The sequence below is a fragment of the Pelodiscus sinensis genome, chromosome 6, assembly GCF_049634645.1.
Source record: "Pelodiscus sinensis isolate JC-2024 chromosome 6, ASM4963464v1, whole genome shotgun sequence".
NCBI classification, from domain to species: Eukaryota; Metazoa; Chordata; order Testudines; family Trionychidae; genus Pelodiscus; species Pelodiscus sinensis.
In genome coordinates this window covers 64,090,112-64,104,328 of record NC_134716.1, presented here as the reverse complement: position 1 = coordinate 64,104,328, position 14,217 = coordinate 64,090,112, and the positions used below count along the sequence as shown (strand labels likewise).

Below are 14,217 nucleotides of genomic sequence, written 5' to 3'. Positions count from 1 at the left end.
TTAATGATTTGTCTTATGATATAGTATAATATTAATATGGATATAAAGATAAAAATGGTATGACAAACATCCATAGATTTTAATACTGAATGCCAGAAAAGTTTTAAATATTAGGAACTAGTTTTTAATTTCAAACCAAACCAAAGAATCCCTAAGTGAAGCCTTTTTTTTTTTTGGGGGGGGGGGGGGTGTTAAGAAAGCACAGAGAAACATCAGATAAAAACACTTCATTTTTAGCACTCAAAAGCGAAAAATAGCAACAATGATTTGGCTTTTCAAAAACAGACGTGTGTTTTTACAAAAGCCAAATAATTTAGTTGTGTTTTCAATTTTTTTAATATATAAACTTAAATCCTTGGAATACATTTATTTGTGTGTGATTTTATATATATACATTCATACTCTCAAATAAATTTATTACAAGGTTGAGACATTTTATGGCAAGTGTTAACTTGGAGAAAAATTTTACAGCTGCGCTATATACTTGTGAGAAGTTTAGAATAGAAGTGCTGACACAGTCTTAACTGTAGCAGTGCAATCAGCAACAATATATTTCTTTTTTCCTTGCAGTTAACAACTCTTAGCATCTGCTGCCTATTTCAAATCCACCTTGGTTTCTTTTTTTTCCTGTTTGTCTCATATAAATGAATGTTAAAAAAAGTCCTCTGTGGCTGAACTGAGAACAAAAAAAAATCTACTAAAATAGGTTTTGGAGATTTGTTGGTATCCAAACACAGCCCTAGAGAGTCTGAGGCCCTCTGCTAATTTTCTTTTCCTCTTATTGTTCTACACTTTATTCTACCAAATTAAATTCCATGGGGGCAATGTGTCTCAGAAACTAATGTTGCCTATGACCGCTATGTTATGGTTTAGAGAATTTTAATAGACTACTTTCAATATTAAGGCATATCTTTCAGTGCACCATTTTTAGCAATATTTTTCAAATAATCAAAATGGTATAATTTCTTATTATTGTTTTATTTTATTTTCTCAACATCTTTTTGTCAAAATCAAACCAGGACTTTAAAATGGCTAAATCTCACATTTCATATTCAAGCTTTTTTAGAGAACATATGAATCATTTTGCACATCTGTTCCTATATTATTAAGTTTTAGTTTTGGGTCAACAAGATTAGCATTAATCTTTTTTTCTTGTCTGATATCCCAAATTAAAGGTGCGCTTAAAACACATTGTTCTAATAGCCTTAATATGTTGTTTAGTTATGGAATTTCCATTTTTGCCAACTAAACTTTGGGACAGTTAGGCTCTTGACACCAGCAGTCACAACTCCACTAAGCATTGTGGACTAATGCATGAAGAAATGTGAGCTGGGAGTTTCAAAGGCATTTTCAGTGATTTATGCATCTGAGTTCCAATGAACTTGAATGGAATTTGGGTGCATAACTTCTTTGGTCTCCTTCTAAAAATCCTGGTTTCATCTTCAAAATTAGTTGAGCAAGTAGAGTTGCTCAGGTATCTGTACAGTCACAATGAGCAAATACTCAATTTTTAAATATAAAAAGCAGGCAAGGCATTAATCGTGTGTTGAATCCATCAAACCTAAATGGACCAAGTTCATATGTTAATATCCTCAATAGACAATCAGGAAGATTAAGCAAGAACAGATGTTCACATACACTCATTCCTTTTCAGAATTTTAGTCAGTGTACTATGATACTAAAATTTTGGCTAAGTAACTACTGAGCCTACATTCTCTATGTTACAAATTTCTAGAATAACATGCTTTCACTAAGAGAGAGGCATCTGTCATTTGGTGGAGCCTGAACAGTTATGCATGTGAAATCAATAGCATAAGACGACTATTGGGAAATTACAACCCACGGCAAACCATCCCACTGGTCACTGGACGTTTTCTCCTACTTGCCAAAAATGGCAGGATGCCTGCAGGATTTCAGGAGAGAGAGGTGGCTGGTTCCTTTTCCACACATGTCCTACTGTGGAGCTACAGTATGGAGCTCTGTTGGTGAGAGGCTCCCATTCACTTAAGGATCTCTGGCGCTTTGCAAGAGGAGTGGCACTTTCCTATCCCATCTAAGTCAAATTTCTTGAGTTGCTTACAAAGGCTAAGTGGTGCTTAAGAGCACTGCTCTGCCACAGTACTCATCATTCATGATTTTTAACATAAAACACAGAAAGAGTGGAGCTGTCAGGGAGGTGACAACATTTATGCACTCCATGATGACTGGGGGGGGGGGGGGGGGGGGAGGGGGGCTATGTGTTTCAGTAAACATTGATAATACACTAATTAAATAAAAAAGGTCAAAATGATTCAGTGCTACAGTTACTGTACTGAAAAATTTACCAATGCTATAAATGAGGTAATTAATGTATTAGTAGTATCATAATCAGGATATTGTACTAGTTGTTTGAAAAGCCCTAAAGACTACAAGATCAAGCACGCTGATGATGGGAAATGGCTACAGAAACTTATAAATTATGGGCAAACTTTAAACTATTTGATTCAACAGTGCAATGTGAATAATTATGGTATCTAACCAACCAAGTCTTTGCAAATACTCTCATTACTCATCTATTTTATGAAATGTTCTTCCCATTTTTCACCTGTGCATAACCACTTCTTCCCCTTTCCATTCAAATCCAGTGCAATACATTTATTTGACTTTCTTTCCCCACTAGCTAGCTAGTGTAGTCATACTGCTTTCGAAAAACTACCGTTCCCCTCTCAGCCCCTTCACCACAAGGCAGCCGGTATAGGGGAAGCTGATGCGAGTTCACTGTCTGGGATGAGGGACAGGATGCCATGAACTCTAGTGGAATTCCATCCAGGCAGATATAGAAAAAAGGTTTGAGACTATGGTGTGGCCATCACATCTGCAACTACAAGATACATTTTAAGCAGAGCAGAGGTTACTACAACCCCATGACTGCAGCAATAACCATAAAGTGTCTTTCTTCTCATGATGCAAAATGACAATGATTCTTCTTCCCAAACCCTCATTGTTTCCCCTGTACCAAGCCACTTGTCTTAGGTTATATACTGCAGATGTGATTTACCTCTTAATGAATCATTGTGTGGTCCTGCCTCTCTACTGGAACAAAAATAATCTGTGTTCAATTCTCAGGTCCCAAAACAGTGCAAGATTTGAAAGGAAGAACCAGTAAGAAACCATTAAAAAGATTAGCTGCTAGATTCTGCAAATCTCCATTTAAACTGAGAGTGAAGAAAGCAGTAAGGTAAGAGGTAAATTAGCTGAAATCTTTGTATTTATTGATCAACATTTAAACTCTCATCACAGAGATCAATCAACAATTTTCAGTCCGTTCTATATGAAAGAAAATCTGCAGCTTTCTAATATTTAACAGAGTGCCTGTCCGGTAGCTTCTTCATTGTAAATCTTCTCTATCTAGGGCCATAGCAATACTTTTACAAGTATTACAAGGCAAATTTCCTTTTTTAAGTCTCTGTGTCGAGTTTCACTGACAGTGAAAACAATAGTTATTTTACATACCATAGTCAGTAATCTTACAGGATACCAAATACAGCTCTTTCAAGTTCTCTCCTTCTTTAGCAATGACCTCCACACACCTGGAATACATACAAAATAAGGTTCAAAATTGCAAGAATGCATTTTGTGTTAAATTAATAAGGGCTCATCTACAACGGTAACACTACAAGGTAATTCCAAACTCATTATACTAAATTTTTCTTTTTGTGACCTTCCTTAGAACTCTTTCAATATAATTTATTACCATCACAACATTTAAATTCAAATATTAAAAAATACATATGAGTTCAGTTTGACACATTTTTGACTGCTAAGATTTCCATGTCCCAAAAAGGTCTTGATAGGGAAAACAAAGTTATGTTATATATTTTCATATCACCAGTACTATAGTCTGGGGAATGTATTTATGTATTAATTCCAGTTTGAGAAAATGTGCTCTCTGTATAAATTTTTGTCAAACTACAAACTCATTTTGAACATAGGGCTTTTGTGCCTTCTCTGTAGTCTTTTTACCTTTATGTTGGCCTGGCATTCCAAGGGAGTAATGATACAGTGCTAACAATGGAGAATCATTAAGCCTTTATGGTTTTCTGTTTATATGGAAGCACTCTTGGACAAGGAGTTGTCTGCCAGAAGAATCAGTCTAACCAGGTGGCCCAATAACAAATCAACTGATCACTATATAGAGAAGTTTGATCACCTGATTGAAGGACTAAAAGTTATAAAAGGGAGGTTAACTTACAGGCCATTTTGGAAACAGGAAGACGAGACCAGAAGCAGAACGCTGGATACAGGAGTGAGAGAACACCATTTTTTGGAAGAGAAGCCAAGTGCAGGCAAGGGGAAAAGAAGGATTTTGGACATACTAGAAGACGAAACATAAGCCTAAAAAACACTTGAGGGTAGAGAGCTAAGTCAGGCAGGGATGTGTGTGTTGGTGTCATTGTTTTGCCTGCGTCTGTATATTTTTTGTGTTGTCTAAAGGGTCATTGGCTTGGGAATTTTGGCATGTACTTCAACAATATGCCCCTGGAGAAGTCAATGATAATCCAAAGTGCCTAGTGGGTTGGAGCTTTGTGAAAAGTTATGCTGAAGCATTTGAGGTGTCTTGTGGAAGGGGGACCAACACTAGTCCTGTGGGCTTAGGGAAGCTGGACCATGAAGTCTATGCCCAGGAGGAGAGGCCAAAGAAAGAGATGGACCCAGGCAAGCTTAAAAGTACCCATGGTCTGACACTTGTGGACCTAAACTCAACAGCCTAATAGGACTACAGCTAGTCTCAAAAGACATTAATGCTGTTTCAATATACAGGTTATTTGGGAAAAAAATGAAAAGGTTAGAGAAACATTTTTATTTCTATTGTAAAATCCAATATTACAATCAGATGCAAATTCTGCTCCATGCAAACAAAAAGTGTAAACTACATTACAACAGCCACATAAAAGCTTTAGACTATACCACCCATTAAATATGTTGTGATGAAATTGAGTTTTATTTGTCTAGAGTGATTATTGCTGAGACCAGCACTAATACAGCCATGAAATAGAAGGTACCATTTGTGTTATAGTATGTTGCTAAAAAAGGTCTTATTTATGAGAATGAGGTTTGAATTCCTGTATTTCTTTTTGGTTTGTCAAAACAATATAATAAAACAATACTTTATCTGTAAATTCTCTCTAACTTGTAAGTACAAAATAAATAGGAAAAAGAGCTGAATATGTTGTAAAAGAGATGTTTATAATTCATCATTTAATTGTAACTAAATCTGAATATCTCTCTCTCTCTCTGAGTATATATATATAAACACACCCACACACAGATGTTATGTTTACAACTTCATTATTTGCACTGTATCAATAATGCAATGGAGTAGCATAGAATGTATTTTTCCTACGAATTTGAAAATGTATTAATTGCTTATTAGACTGGCTGTGATAGTCTGCTGAGTGTTTACCTTCCTATATAGACAGACAGACAGACAGACAGACAGACAGACAGACAGACACACACACACACACACACACACAAAGGATTTTTAGCAAGATATATTGTCACAATTCCTTCAGAGCCAGAATGGGTCCTTTTTAATTTGCAAGTCATTGACTCAATAGACTGCTACATCTTTCAAGTCAATCCAGCTGCATTACTCAGGATAAAAATATTTGCCAACTTTAAAGTTAAAATATGTATTTATGAATTCTTCATAATCTTTTGTAGAAAACACATCCATGCCTCAGGAGCACACCCCACACAGCAGCAGCGGGAGCAGCAGAATATTCTCCAACCTAATTTTATTGTTGATACTGACAATTTGATTTCTTAAATCACAACAGCTGCAACAATTTACAGTGATAACAGCATCACATAATTTCAGTGTTATCTGTCTCCTTTACTCTCTTCAAATCCTCAACCAAAACCTACTTTTTTTTTTCCTGTGGAGGTTGCATTGACCTTGATTTCTTTCTGCATATTTATATCATCCATCAGGTCACATTTTTAATGATTTTTCAATTTTCCTTTCCAAAACTGGGTGAATTTAGTATGTGGGAAATTGTAGAGTGGCAGCACTGGAGAACAAAGTCCTCTTTTCAGCCAGAGAGCAGAGAGAGCAAAGACAAAGACTGAAAATGTTTTTACCATTGCATCTCTTGATCTTAAGGAAACATTCTAGGGGAGAGGATAATTTAGTTTCCATGCCCATTCTAGTCCTTGTCTTCTCTATTGAGATTGCCAACAAGGGCATCTATTAGCATCAACTGTGCTGGTGATTATCCCTCTAGGAGCTGGACTGAGACAAACTCTTCTCACATTAACAATTCTTTGAACCATGCAGGTTCATCAGTTTATACTTTTATACAAATAAAAAACCATCTAGACAGTTAAACCCTCTTTTTCTAGTATCAGCGGGGTAGCCGTGTTAGTCTGAATCTGCAAAAGCGGCATGGAGTCCTGTGGCACTTTATACACTAACCAAAAACCTCGCCTCTTTTTCTATATGGTTTATGAAATACATTTACATTTTTGAAGAACCTCATTTTGGCAGAGGAATTTGTTGTCTTTGGGAGGGGGCACAAAGTGATTGATTTTTAAGAAATAAATGCAAGACTGTGCATGATATATTATAATAGTATTTTACTGCATAAATCAATAATTTGAATAAAAAGAACCATCTTCCAACAAAATGAGACAACATACATTTTAACATGAACTACTTGCAGTCTATCGTATATCTTCAAATTGGATATCATTAAAAGTTGAACAGCCCTTTTAATTAACAGGAACATTTTGATATGCTATCTATTAATATTTATGGGGTAAGTCATGAGGCAAAGAACTGAAATTCCAGTCCTAATATGAAAATGTTTTTTACATAAACCCTTCTTTGGACCAACTTCTAATCTTGGAAAATTATTTATATTATTGTGTCTAATGCGATGTATTTTATAAAATGTAGAATTTTTTATTGTCATGTCAGTATTTATCAAGAAAAGGGTAATGGAACAAACACACAGCATTATAATTAATCTTGAGCATTACTACCTGAAGAGAATCAAATCAAAGTAACAACCTAGTTTTTCTTTTTTTTCCAATTATGAAACACTGCAGTCACATTGTTCAGGGTTATATGAAGGCAGTACATTCTTGTTCTGACCCCACATAACTTAGGAATGGCATTACAAGATTTTCTGGTGTTCCCTTGTTAGATAGGCTGGACTTCCCCATCATTCCCTGATTTTAGGCAGATGGTGGTCTATTGTGGAGGAGGGTACTTTCAGGCCCTTACATCTAAAGAACTTGAATTGGACTGGGTCTTGCCAGCATCAATACCAGAAGTGCCATGACTGGGTAATGGTAGTGGAAGTCCCCTTCCCCATAAAATCCTGGGCTATGATGATTGCCATTGTCCCCCTCCATCTTGGGAGGGCAGTGTCAGGAGCACCCTACTCTGGAGGCAATTCATGTTTCTCAGACTGGCTGAAGACTCAGGCAGGTGCACTGCATTGATTTACACTCAACTTTTCTCCACAAGCATACATACAAGACTGAATTATTGTTAATATAATCAAAGTAAATTTTGACAATCACAAGAGTTCACTACCTAGAAATGAAGGGACTTGCATATATCGCATATTCCTTAATTTCCCGCAAATGTGCTACTCTAACTGTGAGAGTTGAAGCCAGAGTTGTTGACTCGAGTCCCACGACTTGAACTTGAGTCCAACTTAAGTCGCCTAGGTGACTCAACTTGACTCGAGTTCATTGTTTGTGACTTGAGACTTGCTAATTTTGTTAAAGCAACTTGGTGAAAAAATTGTCCGAAAATGCCGATATTGATAGCTTGTACAAAAGTGACTTGGCATTTTTTAAATTAAGACTTGAGACTAGACTTGGGACTTGACTCGGAAGTGACTTTAGGGACTCAAGACTCGACTTGAGACTTGAACTGTAGTGACTTGAGACTTGACTTGGACTTGATAATGACGACTTGAAGACAACACTGGTTGAAGCCCCACTGCATCAACCAGTGGAATTCTGTATGGTTCTCTGAGCAACTGCACAAGATTTGCATTGAAAACATGGTTCAACTTTCTACAATCCAATTGAATTTTTCACATTTCTCATCTGGTTGCACTACATTTCAATGCATAAAACCCATTGTCAAAATGTGCCCAACTTTTTAATTTATGAAAACAGTAAATCACAAAGCATCCGACTATATGAACTGATCAAACATTTACTTGAAAACATGCAATCTTTAATATAACTAGAACCACACTATAGAAACGCTTGCATTCCCCTTCAGTGGCTTGCCATACTCCACCATTTAATTTTCACTTTTAGTTACTTTCTTAGCTCTCCCACATGCAAATTAATTTGTAGGGATACAAAAAAAAACCCATCCCACTTTATATTGCCTCCCACACATGGCAATAATCTTGTATAGGAAAGACCACATTTTAAAAAAACATTTATCAACAAGTCCCTTAATATGAAAGGGAGAGGGAAAAGTAGTTGTATATTTATTACCTCTACCTTTATTAATCATTGTTAAAAATGATACCAAAGAAAAAGGGTAAAAGCAACCAAATGATATTAACCTTTTCTACAAAGCAAGGATCAAGTCATATTTAGTCTGTTTACTATAATCCATCAAAAATTACCCCAGATTGTAGCCATATCTGTCTTTTCATGACATTAAGTTTAAACTCTGTCTGATTTTGCACCAATCTTCATAAAATGTTAGAAATTTTTATAATAAATATTATTTTGAACAATTTTTATTTACTTCTAGAAAAAGCAAACATTATTGCAGACAAGTGGAAATAGGAGTCAGTCTTAGAATAATGATAATAATTTCCTCCCCACACTATGAGAATATACTTGATATGTACATATTCCTTTGAATGCCCCTCACCCCCAAATTTTATGCCCAAAATAATAAATTGTTCTTAATTAAAGGGAGAAAGAAATGCAACTAATAGAGTTTGCAGAACAGTAAATAAGATTCAGTGAAAACTTTCTTATCCAGCACTCTGTTATCCAGAAAACTCTGTTAACCAACATTGACCCGAGCCATAATATCGCTGCTTCTTCAGGCGTATGTGCCTGACTCCTGCCTGTCCGGCCAGCCACTGAAAGACTTTGGACATCATCAGCAGATGCCTCCCTTCTAGGGTTGCCAGATGGTCTCCCCCAAAATACCGAACACACGGGTTAAAAATCTGTCAAGTTACTCAAAGCAGAGAGAGGCCCCCGGGGTAACACAATGGCAGGACAGGGGGTGGGGGCACGAAGGTGACACCCCCATACCCAGGTCTTTGGGTGTCCCCACAGTGGAAAGAAGCAGAAATTCCACCCCAGTCAGTTTTGACTGAGAGTCCATGAAAGATGCCTAAACCAGACAGAGGGCGCAAAAACCGATCAAATACTGGACATCTGGCAATCCTACTCCCTTTCCCCTGAGCCTGCCTCGAACTGCTGGGAACTGGATCTGCCAGTACGGAACAGGGGCAGAGCCATAAGCTTTGTTGTTCAGCAATTCAATTAACCGGCAACCCCCATTCACCAAGAGTGCCAGGTAACAAAGCTTTCACTGTACTCAGGAACTGAGATGACTAAAAGTATAATCATCTGAGTTCATTTGTGACTTTTCTAAAGTAGGAGAACTCTTTAGAGCCATATAACATGAAAAAATATCAAAGAATAACGGACAATAAACAGTGAGTTTTGGGGTATGCTGTGTGATTCACTCAATCTAAAGATGCCAAAGGAAAATACCTTGTGACATCTCGCCTAGCCCTTTCCACATCCATCATAAGTTTTATGAAGACTATTCTCTGACAGCCTGGTCTGCAGTTAGTTTTTATCACATTTGATGAAGTTGGTATTTTGAACAAGCAAATGTATGGAGGCTAGGAAAAAGGCAAATTGCAGAAAATGGATTCACAGTATGAAGCCAATCAAATAATATTTCTAAGGGAGAACATAACTAATGTAAATATGAATTTGTTGGCAACCAGACTCTGTTCAGTGTTGTGATGATGGACTTTGAAACTACTCAAAGTTCAGAGGTGTTCAGAGGATGAGGGGATCAAAACTGCTTCTTACACCTATCACATAAAAAACATCATTCTGTTTTTGTCAAGCATGATAATTTGCCAAAAAGATAATTGCAACCTTGTTAATATATCAGCTTCTCAGGTTATAAGTACAACTGATGATAAACTCTGGAGACAGACTGTGCTGTTCCTTTGCACAGTCCTTCTCAGTTCTACATACACATGTAAGCAGAGTAATGAAATATACAAAAATCACTCCTTTTGAGCCTCTTCAAGGGCAAGCGTTTCCAGCACTGTCATCCTCCCTAGAACTGAGCATCTACACAGCAGGGCTAAAGCCAAAATAAGTTACGCAACTTGAGCTACATCAACTGCATAGCTTAAGTCAAAATAGCTTATTTTGGCTTTGGCGTTGTTTACACAGCAGGAAATCTGAGTTAGAGCACTCTTCCTCTGACTTCCCTTACTCCTAATAAAATCAGTATTATAGCAGTTAGAGTAAGATGTCCTCCAGCTTGCCATTAATTTCACATTATGTTGAAATAAATACTTGCTGTGTAGACGCTGACTATGTTATTCCAAAATAACACTGCTGTGTAGACATAACTGTAGAGCAGAAACACAGGATGGTCTGGACCAAAAACAAAGGCCTAGTAGTTTCGATGGCATCCATAAAAAATTACACATAAGATGTTTAAATATTACACGGTTTTCTTTTGCTCACAGTTTGTGCAAAATTTAATTAAAAGATTAAAAATAAAGTTAAAATAAAAAAATTAGGAAACAAACCATCTGCCATGACAAAATATTATTTCTCTTTTCCTAGAGAACAGACCCCTAGTTCTCTGACACAAGTGAGTGGTAACAGTTAATAAATTAAACTGTGTAAGCTTCAAAACTATCAAAGGCATTCAGAGGGGGCTTAAATTATGAAAAAATAATTGTCTATTCTACATAGATACCTAGTTTTTCTGTTTTTGGTCTATTTCTCAAAAGCTTGGAATGTAGTATTAGTGACAACTGAAAGGAACTAATGAGGAAATATGACTACAGTACTTGCAACAAAAGTGTTCCTAGGAGACCTTGTTACCGTTCGTGATGCACTTCAGGCCCAAGAGAAGCTAATTGGAACTGCCACACATTGGTTAGACGATCTCACTTTAAAGGACTGAATTTCAATCACCACAGAGGTATGAAAAGAAAACGTACCATTAGAGACACATTAATATACAGCTTGATGAGATTCAAAATAACATCAGAATGTGTATGCCAAGTCACTTTTGCTTTTGATCAACACAAACATTTCTGTGGGCAGAAAAACAAATCCCTGGTAACCCGGAAAACATAAGCAAGAACAACACAGTAGTACATTGAGAAGAGAAGCAGATTTTGGAATAAACATGGAGCTCTTACAGAAACTGGTGTAGACAGAACACTTTTGTGAAAGAGATCTATCAGGGTTCTCAGAAATGATGGCTTTTCATGCACCTAAGATACATGTACAGAAGAGAGGCTACAGACTGGATAAGCATAAAGTGAATGAGAAAAGGGATTAATATAAACATTCATTAGCAGGTCAATAATGCAATGTGTCTCAGGAAAATTTCCCATCAAGGCAAAGGGATTGGATATAGGACACTAAAGAACAGATGAACTCCTAGGAAATTTGTACTCAGGTTCAGAGGAACAATGGGAGAAGTAACAAAATGAAGGTAAATGTTGTGCTATCCAGCATTTGTACAAACTACAATAAAATCAAACAAACCTTTCCAAAACAACATGTAAAGAAAATCTATGACTTTTTATATATAAAGAGCATGTATATTTAGACACAGAACCACCTGTCATTGCTTATTTTTATTTAAGGTATGTATAATTTGTCCCTTTCTATATATTTGTTTGTGAATGCTCTATACCAAAGCAAAACTTTGGCTTTTCACTTCTCCTTTCAAGATCATAGGACACAAATAATCTGCTGAATTAAATTTCACTAAAAACCATATGCTTGTAAATTATTCTTCAGTTGAGCATTGGAGGTTCTCTATAGGAGCAGACATTAATTGCAAGCAAGAGAAAGCAGGCTCAGACTTGCAATTAAAAGCATTAAAGTGTGTGTGCAAAGCACATTTTGATCAGGCTGGTCTGGGACTGATCTGCAAAATGTCACTATGTCTATGAGTTAATTATTGTAGAGCAGTCATTAAATTCTCACTAGAAAAGTTGTATTCTCTAGCAAGCCAATGACATTAGAAAATCGTTTTTCTTCCGAGAAGCTTTGTTACTTAAAAAAGTGGAAACTAATAAACATTTTGTCTGACTAGAAGTAACAGGCACAAAAAGTGGACAGATATTTAATTTTCAGCTTGCTAGTAGTTTTTAAAATTAAATGTCTTCAGAATTTTTGCTACTCTAATTGTGCACAACACTAGCAATTGATTTGTATTATTCTGGGGGACTGTGAAATAGAAAAGAAAAGGAGAGTCAGCTAACTCTCATTTTCCTTGCAGGTGTACATGATATTACTGGTGCTGGCTTTTGATATACCAGGTCCACACTTGACTGCAGATGATCTTACAATGAATTTACAGAAGAGCAGCAACTGTGAAAAATAATAAAGATTTAGGACTTGTCCGGATGTATCTCTCACATTGATGTAAACCAATAAGTCAATAAGACACAATAATATAATGGAGAGACAATGACATGAAAATCAAGTCCTTAGTAACTACTGTCAGGATGATGCACTTCCCTCCTATATTCACAGACTATGTTTTAAAAAATACAAAGCACTTAATTATTATGCCCTTAAAAAGATTTTAAAAAGGAAACTAGATTATTTTGCTCAAAGACTCCCGACCCACTGTGACCCCTTCACTTCTTCTGTATGCCTGTTGTTAACTGATTTAAACTTTTAAAGTGAGAGACTGCTCTTTAGTAATTTAGATTTATGTTGCTTAAGGAAAGGACTAGGTGCTCTTTAAGTTATTTTTTTGAGAAATTAGCATACTACTTGCATTTTAGTCAATTCTATTTATGATTTAGAGGGAATGATTGTGTTAATCCGGGAAGTGGCAAGATACAGTGGTCTGGACTACCATCTGTACAAATGTCTTTGCAACTAATTCATACATTATGGTGTTCTTACTCACGAATAGAAGGAAAACTAAGGTAAAATGGTGACCATAGTGATTAGAGCAGGGACTTAAGAGTCAGAACATTTGGACTGTATTTCTAGCCTTGCAAGCAACCGCGAATTAGGATAATTCATGTGGCAAAGTGCTTTGAGATCTTTAGATAATAGGCATTTTATAACTGCCAGGTATAATTATTTTATCTCATACTTGGAGACAGATTCAGCAATCTCTTAACTATTGGGTGATGGAGGAACAAAATGACAGATGAAATTCAATACTGATGCTAAGTAATGCATATTAGAAAACACAATGGAATTCAAAATGCAAAATACACTCCCCAACTATTAATACAAAATGATGGAACCAAAATTAGCTGTTATTATTCAAGATGGTGATCTTGGAGTCATTGTGGATAGTTCTCTGAAAACATGAACTCAATGTGCAGTGACAAGAAAAAAACACTAAGAGAATGTTGGGAATAATTATGGAAGAGATAATAGGACAAAAAATACCATATTTCTTCTATATAAATCCATGATACATCCACATCTTGAACACTGCACACAGACCACCCTAGCTAAAAAAAGATCTATTGAAATTGGAAAGGATACAGAAAAGAGTAGGAAAAATTATTAGGGATATGGAACAACTTCCATACAAGGAGAGATTAGTAAGACAGGGACTTTTCAGCTTGGAAAAGAGATGACTAAGGAGGAGATATGATAGAGGTCTAAAAAAGCATAACTACTGTGGAGAAAGTAAATAAACAAGTATTACTTACTCTTTCACATAATACAAGAATTAAAGGTCACCTAATGAAATTAATAGGAATCAGGTTTAAAACCAACAAAAGGAAGTACTTCCTCATACAATGCACAGTCAATCTTTGGACTCTCTGCCATGGATGTTGAGAAGGCCAAGACAAAATAGGATTAAAAAAAGAACTTGATAAGTTAATGAAGGATAGGTTCTTCAATGGCTATTATTTGGCCTGCAGATAAGCTGTGACGCATACTTTGAGTGTCTCTAGCCTC

General features: G+C 36.2%; 1 protein-coding gene across 2 annotated transcripts in view; it reads right to left on the bottom strand.

Moving 5' to 3' along the window:
- The window catches only part of FBXL17 (F-box and leucine rich repeat protein 17), a 394,310-nt gene that overhangs the window by 121,432 nt on the left and 258,661 nt on the right, over positions 1–14,217 (bottom strand). For both annotated transcript variants that reach the window (XM_075932050.1, XM_075932049.1), the window contains one exon: positions 3,493–3,569. In XM_075932050.1, the coding sequence (XP_075788165.1) occupies positions 3,493–3,569 (77 nt within the window). The remainder of the gene's footprint in view (positions 1–3,492; positions 3,570–14,217) is intronic.